The sequence below is a fragment of the Tachypleus tridentatus genome, chromosome 2, assembly GCF_004210375.1.
Source record: "Tachypleus tridentatus isolate NWPU-2018 chromosome 2, ASM421037v1, whole genome shotgun sequence".
Lineage (NCBI taxonomy): Eukaryota > Metazoa > Arthropoda > Merostomata > Xiphosura > Limulidae > Tachypleus > Tachypleus tridentatus.
This window is the reverse complement of record NC_134826.1, coordinates 77,160,008-77,179,862: the sequence shown is the minus strand read 5'-3', so window position 1 is coordinate 77,179,862 and position 19,855 is coordinate 77,160,008. Positions and strand designations below refer to the sequence as shown.

Sequence of the window (19,855 nt, the reverse complement as noted above, 5' to 3'; positions counted from 1 at the left end):
CTTTTTGGTCTTATTAATGTTTAATGTTCTTTTATTTCGGTAAAGAGTTTGGTGGGGAATTCTGGCTTATCAATTCTTATCTATAGAATGTTGGATGAAACTACTGAAAAAGTGGACGACCTTGTACTAATTGTGATCTTGCTGTCATAGCTATGCCACTTTTGTCATTGCTTTTGGGATTATGGTTGTGTTGTGGAACAACCCTCCCATTTGGTGGACTTTCTCTAATAACATAGCTATGGAAAGTTTCTACTTTGAGAAATAATTCAATGGTTCGTTCATATGTGAACACATCTTGTGGCAGAAATTCTTCTTAATAAAACACCCTCCAATGAAGTACTTGACTATTTTATTTGTTTTCAATTTTATATTTAGCTGAAATAATATTTTCTCCTCGACTTTCAGAAATGTTCGATCTAGTGTAATTGTGAGTTGGATGGTTGGCGCGCTGGATGTCAAAGGTTTGAAAACAATCCTCACTTCTAGGCTCTGTTGATTGGGTTATGACATGTAAGGCTATGTGTTGTAGGTTCCAACATTTTCTAACAGAGCCTATATGTCAAACACATTATAGAAGAATGTGTTCTTATTCATAGGTTCTGATGACATAACTGGATCAGCTCCTGGAATTGTAAGAAATAATCGAAACATGAATAAAATCAAACAGAAAGTTCTTACCTTTTGATCCTTCCATTGTCATCGTGCAAAGATTCGGGTATGAATAGCAACATACTCAGTATCCACAACTGGTTAGATAAAAGCGTTTTAAAATAGTTAAAAGGTCAAGAATTCGATCTCAAAAAGAAAAAGTCAGGAGTGGAAATTCAGGTAAAAATAAATCTAGTTAGTCAGAAAAATTCAACCAAGATTGTGAGTCATACTTATAAAAAATAATAAAAATAAACTTGGGTGGTCAAGTACAACATTAAGTGGATTCACACTTGCTACCTGTGGAACAAGACTCCCACTATCCTTGGACAGCTCGGTCAATCCAGTCATCCTCGGGTCATGCATGAGACATATTATTAGCTGTGCTCTCTAAGGCCTTTAGGGCAATGAGAGTGGTCCACAACTATCCTGGAACAACGCCATATTCCTGCCACTATTATTTGGTCATCATACAAAACAGACTCCACAATCGATAGGAAAGAAACAGGAGTAAGCTTGCAGAGTTTGATATCCACATGAGTAACCAAAACAGAATGAACACCTTGTAGGTGCTAACCAAAAGTTTTATGATAGTCAATATTTACTAACACTAATATCTCTCGCTCGTCATTCTTCAGATATAGGATTAGCACAGAGAAGAGCAACTACAAAGGCACACCATTAAGTGTTACTTCTTGTCTCTGGCAATGTGTATACAGTTTGTATTGTTATGTATTTTAATTATACCTTGTAATGGAATAATATTAATGAAATAAATTACTTGCATGATCAGAACTATATTCAAACTGTATTGATACATATAAAAAATTAGTTACTCTCAGTGCAGTTGTATAGGGCAGCTTAATGACAGAGGGTTCAGCAGGATATTTATTATGGAGTAATTCTGAGTTCTCTAGTTTTGATATTGAGAAAGAAAGCGACTGGATCACAAATGTACAAAAACAGAATAAAACAGTTTTAAGTAATATTTATCAACAAAACAAATTAAGTTGTGTATAGGATGAAGAGCAGTTGCTTCATTTTATAATTATCTCTCTAAGTTCTCTTAATAATTTATAAAGGTATTTAGTAAAGATTAGGTAACATTGTACGTTAAGCTTTAGGAAAGTATTATTTATAGAGACTACTCAAACTTCACTTATCAAACTGAGGATTTTGAGCTTGAGGAAGAGAGAGCTATCTAAAAGAGGATGTTATGATATTCCAACTTATACAGTGATATACTTTCAGGATCTGTGCACCTCTTATATTACTGTTGACAAATATCATTTAAATTTCAGGGAGGTTAAAAAGCTATGCACCTGGCTACTGTTCGGAGTGTCAACGAGCTTGAACAACTTGCAGCATTACAGCCGCGTTCCGTGAAGAGATTAAAAAAAAAAAGGAACAAATTAAACTTGAACCAAATCATTCTAACAATTTTCTTGGAAACGTGAATAAATTACAGATTTAAAATAACACTGTATTATTTTAATACATTAAATAAAAACACTGGAAATGTTTATTCAACTCACATTGACTTCATCACTTTCCTGATATTATAGCATTGATTCTTTCTGAATACTTTTAATATATGGAGTGATGAAAAAAATGAACAGAGTATTTAGTAATTCTTATGTATATAGCTCCCTCCCAGAGGCTTAGCAGTATGGCTGCAGATTCCCACCACTAGAAACCAGGTTTAAACATCTGTGGTGGGCAAAGCACAGAGAGTACATTGTGTAGCTTTGTGCCCAATTCTAGTTAGTTTTTTGTATAAGATTATATTTTGGTGTGTTTTTTTCAGAATATTGTATGCACTTTAATTTGTATTACATGATTTATTATATACATAAGACTGATTGGAATTGAAAATAAGTCCCATGTTGTCCTTAAGTTTAATGTTGTGCTGTGCTTTGTGTTTAAATAATCATTATTTATTTTTAGCTAAAGTAGTTTTCTGAGATTTGTTAATGCACCTAGGTCCTCCAGTCTAGTAAGTCCCTCAAAGCCATCCTCTATCATTCAAATATTTATTAAATCTTCTCATAAATTTATCAAGATTTATGGCATTCAATACATATGAAAATAACTCATTCCAAAGACTAACCACCTAAGTAGAGAATGAAAATTTGGTTACTTAAAAATTTACATTTGTGCTCCATTGTCATTTCATTCTTACCATTAATTTGAGAAAGAGATGATTCATTGAAGCTATCAATTCATTCAATAATCAGCTTCCCTTTAATTATTCTATTTTCAAGAGAGAACAGTTTAGGAGATCTGAAGTTTCCCTCCCATAATAACCTTTTCATTCCAGGTATAATCTTAATGCGATAATCCTGGATGGAACCAATTTTTTGACAAGTGTCAGATAAATTACTTCACAATAACAGCATATTTCGCCCATGCATTATTACTTTGTCACTCAAAATAGAATGCCCTAGGACTATAAACATGAAGATACTTTTGAAAAAGCAGTTCCTTCCTCTCAGTCATCAATGGAGAACTGAACAACAAATATTTGCTCATATACCGAATGTTAATTCGCTTTCTTTATTCAATGGCTTTAATCACCTTATGACTTTATTTTCTGGAAATATTGATCAATTTTAATTTTCAGCCAGGCATATTATTGTTCTAACCTCTTCAATCCAAATACTGTATACAATACATAAACATCTTTGGAGGCAGAGGTGATGTCACCTACTAGCAAGAGAACAAAGGGTAAATAAGACAATTTTAACAACTCTCTGAATCAAGGGTTGCCAATGTAACAGAGATAAAACTAAATAATAAATAATTTTGAGCACTTCAATATTAATATAGAAAATAAAAACTAATCAGGCCATTTAAAAAAAAAATAGAATTCCTGATTTGTGAGTCAAATGTCAACACATATGGTATGAAGCACAATCAACATGCAGAGCATGATAACAGGTTTGGGGTCATGCCTCCTCAGAAAACTTATAAAAAATGCTATGTTATTAAACCTAGAAAAAATTGCATGAAATATAGCTTAAACAATTGCATAGCTTTTCACACAACATTCACAAACATTAAATGAAAAGTCAACAGATCATCATTTTCTTGTTACACTGCATGGGCAGTTGGACTTAGATTAGCATAAATATGTATGTTTTATTATAGTAAAATATTTTATTATATACAGAATTATTAAATTATATTACTAATTTATAGATCTCTGTAGAACAACAGTATTTAACTCTTTCAATCATTAGCAATCACATGCATACATGTAAACATCTTAGCATTCTCCATTAATTTGAGGTATTTTTTGTAAATAACTTACATGCAGTTTCCATGTTGATAGCATTGTCATAATGATTACGTATTAAAGTTAGAGTGCCCAGTTTTCTTTGGTTTGTTTGTTTATTTTGGAATTTCGCACAAAGCTATTCGAGGGCTATCTGTGCTAGCCGTCCCTAATATAGTAGTGTAAGACTAGAGGGAAGGTAGCTAGTCATCACCACCCACCACCAACTCTTGGGCTACTCTTTTACCAACGAATAGTATGTTCGGCGCAATGCGCGCCTTAATGCGCTTGGCCATGCCAGGCCTCTTTGGTTTGTTTAAACCCCAGGTAATTATTCATTTGGCAGAGAGCAGGTGCTGACCATTCACATAAACATGAACTTAGAAGCATTGTGGTAAAGAGTTTCAGTAACATAAATATACTTGATACACTGAAGCATGTTTTTAAGTAGTCACCACTATGTGGGGCCTATTCTGGAGAGGTATAGAGAAACATATTGTTTTCAGTCAGTGAAGTTCTTCATTACAAGTATCAGGATTTGATAAATCTTCCCCATAAAGATGTATAACCTGTGTGATATCAGAGATAGAAAACTCTTTGAGAGTTTTAATGATATAAGTTTCTGAATTGATGCTACTTGCTTTACAGTGAATTAGATCTGAAGGAAATATTACTGATAATGCGTCTTAGCAAAGTCAGTTCGTTAGAATATTGTTCTCTTAGGGAAACACTAAAAACAAAGTATTGGTTTGAACCTTGTAGATTTACAGAAGTATGTTGCAGTTAGTAAAGGGAATGTTGTGAAGCTGTCAAACAACGAAAAACAAAGAATCCAAAGAATTCCAATATTTTTAGATAAGCCATAGAATTTTGTTATTTTCAGCAGCCCAATTGCCATAAAACATTTCACAATTATCATCTTCATACACAGTAACCTCATATCTCTGAAGAAAGAATGGATGACATAAGCAGAATATTTCCCTGACTCAGAGTAATACACAAGCTGGTCCACACTAAATGGTCATTTAGTAGATTGCTCTTAATAGTTTCTCATATGCAGTAGAGGATTTAATCCAAATAGTTATACCTTAAACTTGATCAATAAATTTCGAAATGGTAGAACTGAACATGATTTTATGATAGCCAGATTAAGTGAGAGACTCACATAATGAGTGTGTAAAACTTTGATTTGCATACCTTGAACTTCTTTTGGACAGTAGACCTTTCATAGTGTCCCATAGTGGATGCTCCTTGACCACGCAATTCATTTAGAGATAGTTCAACATCAGTCAATATCTTTCTAGTTGCACAAACAATATATATTGCTCTGACCCCCTGTAGCTTAATAATATTTTCCTTGATTTCAAAGTCGTTATCTACAAAATGGAGACATATTGGTAAATGTTCCAATTTATGAAAAGACACTTCATTAGCAACAACACAGTACAGTTCAACCTTTTACACCTCATCTTTTTTTTTTTTTGAGCTACATCATATCATGTGACATTGATGATGTAATTTTGTGAGAAGAGAGATAAATATATAGCATGTTTGCCTTGAGATGATACAAATTAACTCTAAATATTTTATCATCTTAAGCATGATCTTTCAGTGAGTCCAGAAAATCGACAGGATTTTGGGAGAAATTGTATCTTCAGTATCGCCACAAAATTCCAAGCCTTGTTTTCCTAAAAAATAATAATGACGCTACACGAGGGAAGTCTTCGCTAGCCGTCCCTAATTTTGCAGTGTAAGACTAGAGGGTAGGCAGGTAGTCATCACCACCCACCGCCAACTCTTGGGCTACTCTTTTACCAATGAATAGTGTGGTTGACCGTCACATTATAACGCCACCACGGTTGAAAGGGTGAGAATGTTTGGTGCGACAGGTATTCGAACCCGCGACCCTCAGATTACGAGTCGAGTGCCTTAAACACCTGGCCATGCCGTGCCTTCCCTATCGTTTTACTTATCCTTTAATGTATTTAAAGAAACTCTTACAATTTTTACAATTATCATAAGCGTCCACAAAATTCATTCCAGAAAGCAGACCATTTGCCTGGAAGTTTAAATGCAATGCTCTGGCTTATTATGCAAACCTGATTTCGTTAGTTATATTTGAGTACTATCATTTTCTGATACATTTAACAAATAAATTGTATTCTGACATTTCAGGAAGCAAGTGCCCATCCTGTGGATGCTCATGTAATTATCTATTATCATAGCAGTCAATTTAAACTTTGTTAGTCGACTTGTTTTTTTTTATTATTATTTTTTGCAACCACTGGGTGTATTAGATTTTTGTAATCCAATCATGTGATAAAAAAATCACTCTTGTTATATATTCCTGCACTCTTTACTCAATTCCAATGTTTATTTGTTTGTAAAAATCTATACAATAGTTTATCTCAGAGGCGTTCAACCCACAACAGGGAGGGAGACAGTACTACGCAACATACGTTACTGAAGATACTTTCCATTTTGAAATCTCTTTTGCTACAGAAAATCACAAGTAACTTTAACAAAGCCCGAGTTCGACTCGTAATACGAGGGTCGCGGGTTCGAATCCCCGTCGCACCAAACGTGTTCGCCCTTTCAGCCGTAGGGGCGTTATAATGTAACGGTCAATCCCATTATTCGTTGGTAAAAGAGTAGCCCAAGAGTTGGCAGTGGGTGGTGATGACTAGCTGCCTTCCCTCTAGTCTCACACTACTAAATTAGAGACGGTTAGCGCAGATAGCCCTCGTGTAGCTTTGCGCGAAATTCCAAAATAAACAAACAAACAAAAAACCGGTTAATATAAATACTTTTATTTTATAAAATCATATAATTGTTGTTTTATCAAAATGCTCTTATTTTATATATAGTGGAACATCAGTTAAATCTTTTAACTGCATGTTTTTATAGATTTTCTGATACTCCTTCATCAAAACTGTTTATTACAGGTATAGTGAAATATACTCTTTTAAGGAGCCACCTATCAGTGTTTGAAGAGCAGCAAGTTGATCATCGTTGGATATAAACAGATAGATTATCTGCTCTGTGTCCAATAATGATAAAATACGATGAATAGTTGTTTAGAGTCTTAAGTCCACAAGCTTTCCTCTCAACCACTGGAAGGAATTCTGATACTTTAATCCTTTAAGCTAAAGTTTAAACAAAATACGACAATACCTTCTTTTTGAAAAAATACACATATGAATTTCAGTTCTTTAAATATTGTAACACTCCAAATATCTTATTCAGATGAAGGAGCTATATATTAAAAAAATAATGAAAAAACATCTAAATCTTAATAATAATTTATTTTGTCCACAGAACTTGGGTTCCTTGATATTCATTTAAATTTTAGCTTGTTTACCTTTTAAAACAAATTACTATACATATATCCTACAAACAATTCAAATTATTGTTTATTTTATTTTTATTTGTTGATTTACAGGTTATAGAAGTGACAGAGAGTGAAATCTTTTGCGACTCTCTGAGTATATATGTATTTTTAAAATGACGTCTTCCTATATCCCAAAGCTTAAGAGTGGAATTGATTTTTTAGGAAAACGTTGTAGTAAGATTGCAGACGTCTATCTTCAATTTCAGCGAGATGCATCGTTTTCAAGGAAAAGTTATAAATTTAATGCATTCAAGAAAAATGCTTTCACGAAACATGCAACAATTGGATTCGGCTGTGTCGGTTTTGTTATCGGCCTTTGGGTATTACGGAAGAAGTTTTCGAGCACTTATTTTGTTTTGCATGCAAAACAGAATGTGCAGTTGCCATTGGTGAGTACAGCTCGTACCGTTATTAATGGATTTAAAGTTAAACATAGAAGTACATTTATATATAAAATAAACTTTAGTATTTGTTGCAAAACTAACAAATGTCACCCAATTTGAATTACACCAAGTACACTCTAGTATGACATTTATGCCCAGTGTTTGTTGTCATTCTTAGTTTTAATTGGAAACTAAATTGATCATGACATAATTATAAGAAGTTATGCAAGTAAAGAAAGATATAGTATGTCAGATAGACTGTATTTGATATATCCAATGCCAAGAAAACCTTTTGCTCAATATAAATTACAATTACCAATACCAGGGCTTGTCATACACTGGTATTTATTAATAATCATGCTAAGTTCTAATACTATTACTATTAATATTAATTGTGATTGATTGAAATGCTATTTATGTCATCATTTCATTGCAAAATAACATTTTATGAATTGGATTACATTTGTAAATGTTAATGCTAATCAGCTTTATTTAAGTTATTAAACATCAAAATTAGGTTTATAACTAAGGAATAATGACAAACTGTTTGGTCTTTCAAGGCTTTTCTTACACACGTTGTTGAGAAAAGTAAGAATTTAACACTATCCTTTACTTTTCAGGCAACCTTAGAACCCATCTTCATTTTTTTTTTTGTAAATTGCTGGCTTTTTGTTTTGAGGGCATCTCTTTCAACAAGTCATTTACCCTGTTAGAAAAATAAATATTTCTCAACTGGAGCTTGGCCTATCTTTTACAGATTTGAAATTTGTAGCCTCTTATCATACTGTGAGATAGCATATTCTACTTTGGTTATAGTTATGTTTACTTTTCAGTTATTATTCCTTGTGCTGTTTAGTTCAACTGTGACTTTTTAGTTATATTAAAGCACTAATTTGCATTTTAGCCAGAGGGTGTTGAAATGTGTTTGTTTTCATTATGAAACTGGCACAAGCTACCCTTAGTGGTGATGCACAGATATCTATGTTGTGAAAGATTATCTACGTTAGCAGGTTGTATGAAATGTATCTGAATAAAAACTCTGCCTTGAGCTTAAACAAGTGAGCTCATGAGATTCAGTTAAAATGCATTATTGCTGATTGTTATTGAACTTGAAGTAGTTCAATTTTGGAATATTGCTTGTTTTTTTCAGAACAAGGTATTTCTTTCTATTGCAACATTTTGTAATTCCTCTATTTATTGAAGTTAATAATGATATAATAGTGATATTTATGTTGTATTGTTTCCTAGCACATTTCTCATCAAAAATGATGAGGCTAAGTACTACCACTCCCCATACCACAGTATATCTCACTAATATCACATTTCACAGCTAACTGACATAAATAATTGTTGCAAAATCAAGGTTCATCAACAGAGAGGAAGAATAGTGTGGCTGAGGTAGTCAAACATGAATAACTTCCTTTATGAACCAGTCAAAATTAAGATAATTCATAAAATTAATTTATGACATTCATAATATAATCTGTTTTAGATATCTAACAACCACTAATATTGACAAAAGCCACTGCATTTTGGTAACACTATCTTCCAGCAATGGCTTTTATGTCATGTCGCTTAGCAACAAAAGTATAATCTCACCTTGTTATTCTGATACTGAAAGTATAAAATGAAATGCATAGACAACAACATTGGAAAAATATTCAGTGATTTCTTAATTTAGGATTTTTGTTTATTAAAGAGGTTTGTTGTTTTACTAAAAACTGGTGATATTACAGAAAATTGCTTAATTCAGAAACAATTTAAAATTGAATTGATATTATTTACTTCTTTGGTAAATTTTATGTACTTGGCTCTAGACTAGGTGATCCGACACTATGTTTTTACTTTAAGCTTATACCAATATTTGTTACATTTACAAGGCTTAATGGCACAAATGAATTTGAAATTTATGACTCCTCCTATTTCAAGAAATAAAGTGACAGACATTTGTTTTCATATAGGTCAGATTAACATTTATATCCAGTCTTGGCCAGGCAAATAATGATGTTTTTTTTTATGTGCTAAAATTTTTATGGTGATTTTTTGAAGGATTTACTTTGAATATCTAGGGTCTTTAAAGCTTAATAACTTCTTTTTTGTTTGACCACGGTTGTGGAAGCATTTTTTTTATTTTGGTTTATAGCAGTACTGTCTTAAGGTTATAAAAAGAAGTCAAAGGCCATTATTTTAACCCCTCTGTGTGGATTTCTGTATGTGGTTTAGATCCCTCCTCTGGGATCTAAACATCCACCCACATGTTTGTCGTGCGTGGCGACCCATGAAGGGGAGGAGAGGATCCTGGTGGTTGAGGGGTCCAACCCTAACACACCACTTTGGCCTTGAATTCCTGTAGACGGGCGGCCTTTGGGTGGCCCCCCTTGGGTCAGTCGGCTGGTCCACTTGGGCTAGAGTCAACCAAGTACCAGTGTTTGAAGTTCTCAACGGGTGTTGTGGACATTGTGTCTGATGCTGGTGTTTGGATATAGTGCTCACAAAACCCTGGCATTGCTGCAATGTCCTTGCATGACATTGTAGTGCATCCACTCATAGGGCTCCATGGTGGGTGGGGTCAGTGGGTACCGAAATTTTCCTTTTTTCCTGTGGATCTTCCAACAAAAAATTTAAATAAAATAGTGAAAAAACAGTCAATAGGTAAACAACCACATCTTGAGACTCTGAGCAGCAATCTTCAACATCTGTAACAGCTGTACCCCATTTTCTTATATTACATTCTCTTTAAGAAAAACCTTTAGGGTAAATGTCCCCTTTTTTTATTCAGAAGGGACTAGAGGGACTTGCTGGCTTTCCAAAGTCAGTAAAGAAGCTTCAATCTGGAGACATATTGGTTGAAACATCTACATCCCAACACAGTGAACTCCTCTTGAATTCAAAGGCAATTGGGGATGTACCTATTGACGTTACCCCTCATGCTACCTTGAATTCATCACGAGGAGTTATTGTTGAGAGGGATTTGAAGAATGTCCCCGAGTGAGAGATTCTCGCTGGTCTCTCCACTCAAGGAGTTTCTGCAATGAGGCGCATCTCTACTTGTAAAGATGGAGTTACACTGCCGACAAATGTCCTTGTTTTGACATTTACATAACCACGTGCACCTGCCACCATCAAGGCAGGTTATCTAATTTGTTGGGTACGACCGTACATTCCAAACCCTTTTTGATGTTTCCAATGTCAGAGGTTCAGCCATTCAAAGACGTTCTGTCGTGGTTCCCTGACACAATGTGGGTCCGTGTGACACTCATAGGCAAGGACCACGATGCCTATGAGTGTCACACGGACCCACATTGTGTCAACTACAATGGTTCCCACTCTTCCTACTTTCGTTTTTGCCCAAAATGGTTGGAGGAAAAAGAGGTGCAGCGTTTGAAAACGACCCGTAACATTAGTTATCCTGAGGCTCGGAAATTGCTGTCCGGCACTCCATTTTGGACATATGCTGCTGCACTTCGTTCCACAACTACAGTGGGAGTGCAGACAGATCTCTGTGTACCTCCAAGAGAATCATTTTCCAAACAGATGAAAAGCCTTTTGACCTCCGTGGTTAAAAAGGTTGATGAATCAACTTTTACACCCATCTCTGTTCCTCCCATACAGTCCAACAAATCTCAAGATCCACATCCTTCGGTTTCAAATACAGGCATTTCATCTGATACACCTTTTTCTCTAACCCCACAATGCAAAACAATCATTTGTTCGCGTCCTCAGTCACTAGAATCCTCTTCCAACAACAAAGACCTGCCCAATCGACCCAGGGCAGGATCCATGGAGGTCGATAGACCTCCTCCGAATAAGGACAGTAAGGAAAAAAGATGTGGTCGTAATCAGAAGGGTTCTCCAGCCACTTCACTTACTCATCATTAAAAATGACCACCTTGATACAATGGAACTGTCGAGGTTTACTTTCTAATCTGGATGATATCAAAACACTGATTGCTTCCTACCATCCTATATGTCTTTCCTTACAAGAAACATTTCCAAAACCTGATGATACAGTCATCATTTGGCAGTTTTCTCTGTACAGAAATGACAGGCTGTGTGATGGATGAGTACATGGAGGGGTGGTACTATTAGTTGATCAGCATGTGCCCACCCTGTCTTTGTCACTCAACACACCCTTGGAGGTCATAGCCATTCGTGTTTCTTTGGGTCATACCATCACTGTTTGTTCTCTCTGCCTGTCCCCTGTAGAGACGTATGATCAATCAGACCTTGATTCTCTCGTTGAACAGTTGCTGTCTCCATTTCTAATCCTGGGGGACTTTAATGGACATCATCCCCTTTGTGGAAGTGCTGTTATTGATAGGAGGGGTTGCTCTGTAGAGCATATCTTCTCTGATCACAATGTTTCTCTTTTCAATACTGGTTCTTCCACTTATTTTCATGCACCTAGTCAGTCCTTTACCGCTATTGATCTCTCGGTTTGCTCTCCATCATTATTTTTCCATTTTTCATGGAGGGTTGACAATAATCCACTAGGCAATGATCATTTTTCTATACTTTTGGGAGAGACTGGCCATGGTCAGTGCCACCCTACCCGCGTGCCCCGGTGGAAGCTGGATCAGGCAGACTGGTCCACTTTCACTGCTCTTGCAGAACTTGATCCTGCCATCGTGAATCAGCGATCAATAGACTACTGTGTGGCAGCGGTAACTGATTGTATTATACAAGCAGCTGGTCAGTGTATTCCTAAAACCTCGACACGTTTTCCACGATATCCTCATCTGTGGTGGAATCTTGCTTGCCACTTGGCATGGAAGGCTCAAAAACGGGCCTGGGATACTTTTCGTAGATATCCCACACTTTCGAACTGCATCACTTTCCAACGGGCCCGTGCACATGTCAAAGCCAGAAGGAATCTTGGATTAAGTTCACAACTAGCATATTTTCTACCACCAGTTCCAAGGTCATATGGGACAGGATGTGAAAGGTCAGTGGGCACTACAATTCTGTCCCCCTCTCCATCTTACTCTCTGATGGTCAAGAGGTAGCTGATGTCCAGAGCATCGCTGATACTCTAGGTGAAAGCTTTTGCCAGGCATTTAGCACTTTTGCTTGTTCCTCCACCTTCTTGGCCATCAAGACTCGGGCAGAGCGTTCACCTCTTTCCTTTCATACTGACTGTCTTTTTTACTATAATTGCCCCTTTACACTGGTGGAACTGAAAATGGCCCTTCATCGGTCTGGTAGTACATCTGTTGGACCTGATGATATACACTATGACATGCTGTGCTATCTCTCTCCTGCTTTTCTTGATGTTCTTCTAATTGTTTTTAACCGGATTAGGCAGGAGAATGTTTTTCCTGATGCCTGGTGCCAGGCTATTATCTTACCTTTCTCTAAACCTGGGAAAGATCCCATGATTCCTTCACACTACCGTCCAATTACTTTGATGAGCTGTCTCTGTAAGACCTTAGAGAGGATGGTTAATGCTTGTCTTGTTTGGTTCCTCGAATCAAACAACCTCCTCTTGCCCACCCAATGTGGGTTCCGACTACAGCATTTCACCACGGACTACCTAATTCGACTTGAAACATCAATCAAAGAAGTCTTTCTTAAATGCCAACATCTTGTTTCAATATTCTTTGACATTGAGAAGGCTTATGACACAACATGGAGGTATGGCATTTTGCAAGACCTCCATATATATGGTTTACATGGCCATTTACCCATGCTTATTAAAAATTTTTTAATGGACAGGAGATTCCAAGTTCGTGTGGGTTCGACACTTTCCCGTTCTTTTGTACAGGAACTAGGGGTCCCTCAGCGCTGTGTTTTGAGTGTCACACTTTTTAGTATAAAGATAAATGCCATCACTGTTGCAAACGGGCTCTATGTTGATGACTTTCACATCTTGTGTCAGTTGTTGAACATGAGATGTATTGAGCGGCAACTACAAACTGCCCTCAATCGTGTACTGAAGTGAACTACAGCAAACGGCTTTAATTTTTCTCTCTCTAAAACCGTTTGCATGCACTTTTGCCACCAACAGGGTATCCACCCTCATCCTGAACTCCGTATCTGTGAAGTTTTGCTGCCAGTGGTCCCTGAGACCAAGTTCTTGGGGCTTATCTTTGACCGTAAGCTGACCTTTATACCACACTTAAAGCATCTACGGGTCAAATGCACAAGAGCACTCAACATCCTCTGTGTCCTCTCTACTGCCAGTTGGGGAGTGGATTGATGTTCTATGTTAAAGATATATTGTGCTCTTATTCATTCAAAACGTGACTATAGATCAATGATCTATGGCTCTGCCAGACCCTCGGCCTTAAAGATGCTGGACCCCATTCATCATCAAGGACTTTGACTTTGCACTGGGGCTTTCCGCACCTCCCCGGTTCAGAGCTTATATGTGGAATCTCATGAACCTTCTCTGCACCTTCGGCGTTTGCAACTGTCTTTACTGTATTCTTCGAAACTTCGCTCCTTACCAAAGCATCCCACTTGGGGATGTGTTTTCTTTCCTCAGTGGACCTTACTTTTTCAAAACAGACGATCTGCCATTGCTCCTTTTGGCCCGCGCATCCAGGTGCAATTGGATGAATTGGGTCTATCCTTCCAAAACATTGCAGAATCTACTGGTCATTCCATCCCCCCATGGCTTATTACAGCCCCCAAATGTGACCTTTCTTTAAGTCATCTGAAAAAGGTGGATACTCCCGATTGGAAGTTCCGTCTTTTATTTACTGAACATCTTTCGAACAACCTTTCTATTCCAATTTATACGGATGGTTCAAAATCAGGTGACTCTGTGGGCTCTGCCATGGTTTGTTGCAATTCAGTGGTTGTGCACAGAATCCCCTCTACAGCTTCTGTGTTCACTGTTGAACTGTACGCCATATCTCTTGCTCTGGATCATATTGAAGCTGAGCAGTACTCCGACTGCACAATTTATACTGAATCCCTTAGTTCTCTGCTAGCCTTGGAATCACTTCACATTGGCTCACACCCTGTTCTCATTGATATTCAAAACCGACTGTCCCATTTCTCATTAACATCTACTTCTATCCAGTTTTTCTGGACACCAGGCCATGTTGGTATTTGCACTTGCAGACATGGCAGCTAAATCTACCTGCTCTGACACTGTCACCACTGTGCCTATTCCGTACATGGACTATGGTCCTGTATTCAAGGCTCAGCTCCATGCCAGCTGGCAGTCCACTTGGAGTGAGCAACTTAACAACAAGCTTTTTCAAATAAAACCCTATATTGGGCTTTGGCCATCTGTCTTCCTTAAGGTTTGAAAGGAGGAAGTTGTTCTAATTAGACTACGCATTGGTCATAGTTTTTTAACTCATCGTTTTCTTTCATCTGGAACTGATGCACCAATGTGTAGTTTGTGTGACACTCAAATCACTGTAAGCCACATTTTACTTTCCTGCCATCATTTTGACTCTCAACGACGGCACTATTTTAAACATGTTCTGTCCCAGGGTTTGTCTGTAACATTGGACAGTGTTATTGGTGATGATGACACTGTCCACCTTGATAACGTTTTTGGTTTTTTAATGGCCATTAATCTTTTTAACCTCATTTAAGTGTTTGATATTTATTCATTACACCTTTTTAATTGTGGTTCCCTTTTCAGTCTTAATCTCTATAGTTCAATTTGATATTGTAAAATGGCCAGAACATTAAATAACTCGACACCAGGACTGGAAAGGCCAACTTCAGGTGACTAACGCTGCTGTTTGAACTATCCATTTGAACTACCCGTTAGTCGTCCTGGAGAGTTGCTATTACACTTTTGCTGCATGCCATTTAACACTTTTATTACTTTACCTTTTAGTACTGGCCATAATGACACATAACCCGGAACCAGGACTGGAAAGACCAACTTCAGGTGACTGATGGTGGTTCTTGTATTTACCTGTTAGTCTTCTTGGCGTGTTATGATCATTACCATTCTGCTACAGGAAGTCCTTTACAACTTTGTAGACTGGATGTCAACATTAGTTTTATGCCATTTTATGTTTTAATTGCTGTTTTGTTTTTACCTTTATTTCCTTTTACAAATTTTACTACATTTACTTTACTTTTACCTTTTTACAGGACATTTGGCTAATTTTTATTACGATTTTGCTATATGTCTTTTAACACTTTTCTTATTTTGCCTTTTGATAATGATTGTTATGACACCATAATCCGGAACCAAGACTGGAAAGGTCAACTTCAGGTGACTGACGGTGGTTCTTGTACTTACCTGTTAGTCTTTTTGGCAGGTTATGATCATTACCATTTTGCTAGAGAAAGTCCTTTACAACTTCTCTTACTCTGCTTTCTCTTAACATTGTGGACTAGGTGTCAACATTGATTTTATACTTTTTCTGTTTTTCAATGTTGTTTTGTTTTACCTTCATCCCCTTTTATGTATTTTATTACATTTAACTTATTTTTACCTTTTTACTGGACGTTTGACACAGATAGCCTAGTTGCTTTGTGCCATAAAACACTAAATCAATCAATCAATCAACCATTATTTTAGTGATTCTCTGGATAGTCGTCTTAACTTCAGTATGCTTAGGAGAAAATAAAGGTAAATAAAAGATGGCTGAAAATAAAGTTTAACAGTAAAATTTAAAAACATAAAGATTAATCAAACTGTTAGTATATGAGTAGGGCTTGTGAAAGAAGATACATGAATACTGATACATTATGATTATGGGATGGTAAGGTTACTAAATTCTTCCTTTTCCTCAGTTTTTTCTTAATGAAGATTTAGATAATATTTCTCCTCTTCAACTGTGCTAGATGGAAACAAGATGAAATTAATTTTCAGCTTGTTAATTAAAAATTGAAATTTTATAGAGTGGTAAAGCTATTGCATCAGGTAGTATTTACCAAATGAAGGAAATTCAAGATTGAATATGTAAGCCACTTGCTACTGTTTTTTGTAATTCCTTGAATAGTAGCTATGTGCCAGATGATTGAAAATTGGCTAATTTTATTTCTAATTTCAAAAGAAATGATAAAAATTGCTTCTGTAATTATGGGCTTATTAGTTTTACATCAGTAGTGGGAAAAGTTTTTTCAAAGATTGATAAAAATGCTTTGCAAAAACAAATATAAGTCTGAAAGTTTGTTGAATAATTAGGATAACTTCACTGGGTGAAATGTTGCCTTGTTAATATATTGACTTTCATTAAAGAGGTGACTGCTTAAGTAATGAGGGTGTGGATTTGAAATGTGTTGATTTTCACAAAGCATTCAATAAAGTGCTACATAGGCTTGTTAAAGTAGTTATCTTTAAGTATGTGGGATTGGTTGGTTAACTAGATAGAAAATTAGCTGGATAGAAGAAAGCAGAAAATTGCTATAAATAGAGTTCAGTCAAGGTGGATTCATATCACATGTGGGATACCTCAAGTCTCTGTGTTAAGAAATATGCTCTTTTTTATTTACATCAATGACAGATGAGAAATGTTCAATAAATTATTCCAATTTGCTGATGATATCAAATTTTTAGCTGTTTCTGGTTTACAAGAGGTGTTGGATAATTTGACAAAGTGGGCAAATGTATGACAGATAGCTCTTAGTTATTAGAAATGTTACATACTGCATGAGTGATATTCAAGTTTCAGTTATGAGTATAACTTTGATGAAAATAATAATAATAGTGTAATGAAAGAAAAAGATCTTGGTGTTCTGATGACAGGTCATTGTATAGGATTTTAGTTAGACCATTATTTGTTGTACTATGTTCAGTCTTGGACTCTTTGCTTTAGAAGGGATATTAAATTGTTGGAAAGGGTTCAGAAGAGGTTATTTAGGATGGAAAATTTGCCAAATGAAGATGGGTTAAATCACTGAAATTTCCTAGTGTTTATACATTGTCTTTTTTTTTATTTAATGGTGAGAATGGTAAGAGGTAAAATAAATAAATTTTAGTAGGGTGGAAGTCATCTTCAGTTAAGAAAGCTTTATTTTTCTAATAAGGTAGTTGTTCTTTGTAGTGGGTTGTTTTATATTTTAAAATATGGTAGAGGCAGTTAAATTCAGGATGTTTAAGAGAGGGCTTGGTAAGTATTTGAATAAAGATAGCTTTGATGTTTTACTTTTGTTCTAGAGTCTATTACAGTGGATGGAATGGTCTAGATGGATTAACCAGTCCTTTGTGGTGCCCTTAAGATGTGTGTGTACAGTTGGAATAATCAAAATTACCAGTTGATTGTTTGTGACATTAATCAATTGTTTTATGTGACACTGGTCAATTCATTTGGTCATAGGTAATTTATTATATTGTGTAATTGAGTTAATCAATGTGCTTTAAGCAGATTTAAGAAATTTATCTATATTATTGATGTAAATAATAATAATAATAATAATAATTAAAAAAACAACAAAATCCCAACTCTGGTCCTGAAAGTACTTTGTTTTTGATATTTATTTAGTTGGTTGGAATTGTATTTTTACAACCTTAGGTCTTATTCCCTCCAACCAATAAACTGCTTTATTACCAACACCTGTAGAGATCACTTTTGTAACAAGCCTTTCATGTAAGACCTATCTGAAGCTTTTTGAAACTGAAGTATGCCTAATTATACCATAATGTAAAACTGAAGGACAAGAAAGTCATTATATTTGTATTCACTGAACTTAAACAGCTCTGTCAGTTCATATCAATCACATATTTAGTAAATCCTTTTCCCAATGGGCTTTGTATAATATGCACAAGTTTGTATATACATTTGCACACATTAAGTATTTACACTGTAATTTTTAATACAGTATATGTATCTTCACAGAATTTGACAGAATTTTAGTAAATATTACAAGTTTTTAGTACACAAAAAATCTGTTTTTTTTAATCAATGAAATATTTTTACTCAAGATTTGTTTGTGAAAATACTGTGTTTGTTTCATTACTTGTCCAAGTTTAAAGTGATTTCACGTTATGATTAAAAAAACTATTCTTCATTCAAAATATCGAATATTATTTGTGTAATCTCTAAAACCCTCTTAAATACATTTCAAATGTTTGTTTTCAGTGAGATTCTATGTTTTATTTTATTTTCTATATGCTTACTATGTGGGGTCTGTCAATTGACCAACATTGTAACCATCATAAAAAAGAAGGAAATAAATGTAAATTGATTTTTTTTGTGCTAGAATGACAACATATTATAAAATGAAAATGCAAATTTTTAGTCTGAATAGTTTAAGTCTCATAATATTGTGTATTTATATATATATATATTTATTATATTGACCTTCCAGTCATGTCTAGCTAACATTTCATTATGTATTTATACAGTGCACATGTACTCATGTTACCACATCCAGTAATATAAAACTGACCTTTTCTTGGCTGTGCTTTAGTGGACTAAATTGTGTAACATGCAGTCACATTTCGTTGATACATTATATACACATATAGTTTATTACTATTTAGAACTAAATTATTAAACTTTTCTTAAAATATAGAACAATAAATCAAGAAATAAAGCAAATGATTATCTCTTTTTGCTACGATCTTTGAACTCTGTCGCTGCTGGACATAGGTTGCTAAATCTTTTAAAATTTTGTATGTGGAGAATATAAAAAAGCTTATTATAGGCTTTGTATTGTCAGTTGAATAACTGTACTGTTCCCATAAAATTTCACTATAATTTATTAATCTGAGTAACTAAGCTGTACTCAGGTCTACAAACAATATGAATCTTCAAGCAGACTAAAGATACAACCTACCTCCTTGAAATCTTGGTTCGAAAGAATATGGTAGCCTTTTCACAGATTAAAATGGCTAAGAAAACAACTAGGAGACATTCTAAGCTCTCAATTGTTTATTTGCATGTCATATTGAAGTAAGCATATAATAAAGGATCATTTCCAAAAATGGAAAGAGTTGAACAGGGCCACTGTGTATGATTCAGTACATAAACCATATCTCAACAAAATAGATATGAGGTTTTTATTTTATATTCCAGCTTGTTAATATTAGTAATTTGTATGAAACTACAGACTCATTACTTTGACATCATGAAGACCAAATTTTAACCAGTGCTGCATTCAACACACCACATGACTGACTAAAACCAATATATAGGTGTGTTCTTTTAATATTTACTTTTAGATTAAAAAGAATATATTGTATATGATATTAAAATTTTAATTATAATTCACACTTTGATTCCAAAC

General features: G+C 35.2%; 2 protein-coding genes across 5 annotated transcripts in view; one reads left to right on the top strand and one right to left on the bottom strand.

Annotated features, from left to right (window-relative positions):
- Galk (N-acetylgalactosamine kinase) overlaps positions 1-5,374 on the bottom strand; it is a 43,143-nt gene extending 37,769 nt beyond the window's left edge. Inside the window, exon 1 of the mRNA XM_076488657.1 lies at positions 5,123-5,374. The gene's annotated coding sequence lies outside the window, so the exon portion shown is untranslated. The remainder of the gene's footprint in view (positions 1-5,122) is intronic.
- Positions 5,375-7,363: 1,989 nt separating this feature from the next.
- Positions 7,364-19,855, top strand: part of MICU3 (Mitochondrial calcium uptake 3) — a 101,234-nt gene continuing 88,742 nt past the window's right edge. For 3 of the 4 annotated variants that reach the window (XM_076488652.1, XM_076488651.1, XM_076488653.1), the window contains exon 1: positions 7,364-7,705. In XM_076488652.1, the coding sequence (XP_076344767.1) occupies positions 7,430-7,705 (276 nt within the window). In that variant the 5' untranslated portion in view covers positions 7,364-7,429. Of the gene's footprint in view, positions 7,706-17,826; positions 17,944-19,855 lie in introns of those variants that run through there. The other variant, XM_076488654.1, reaches the window with a different exon arrangement.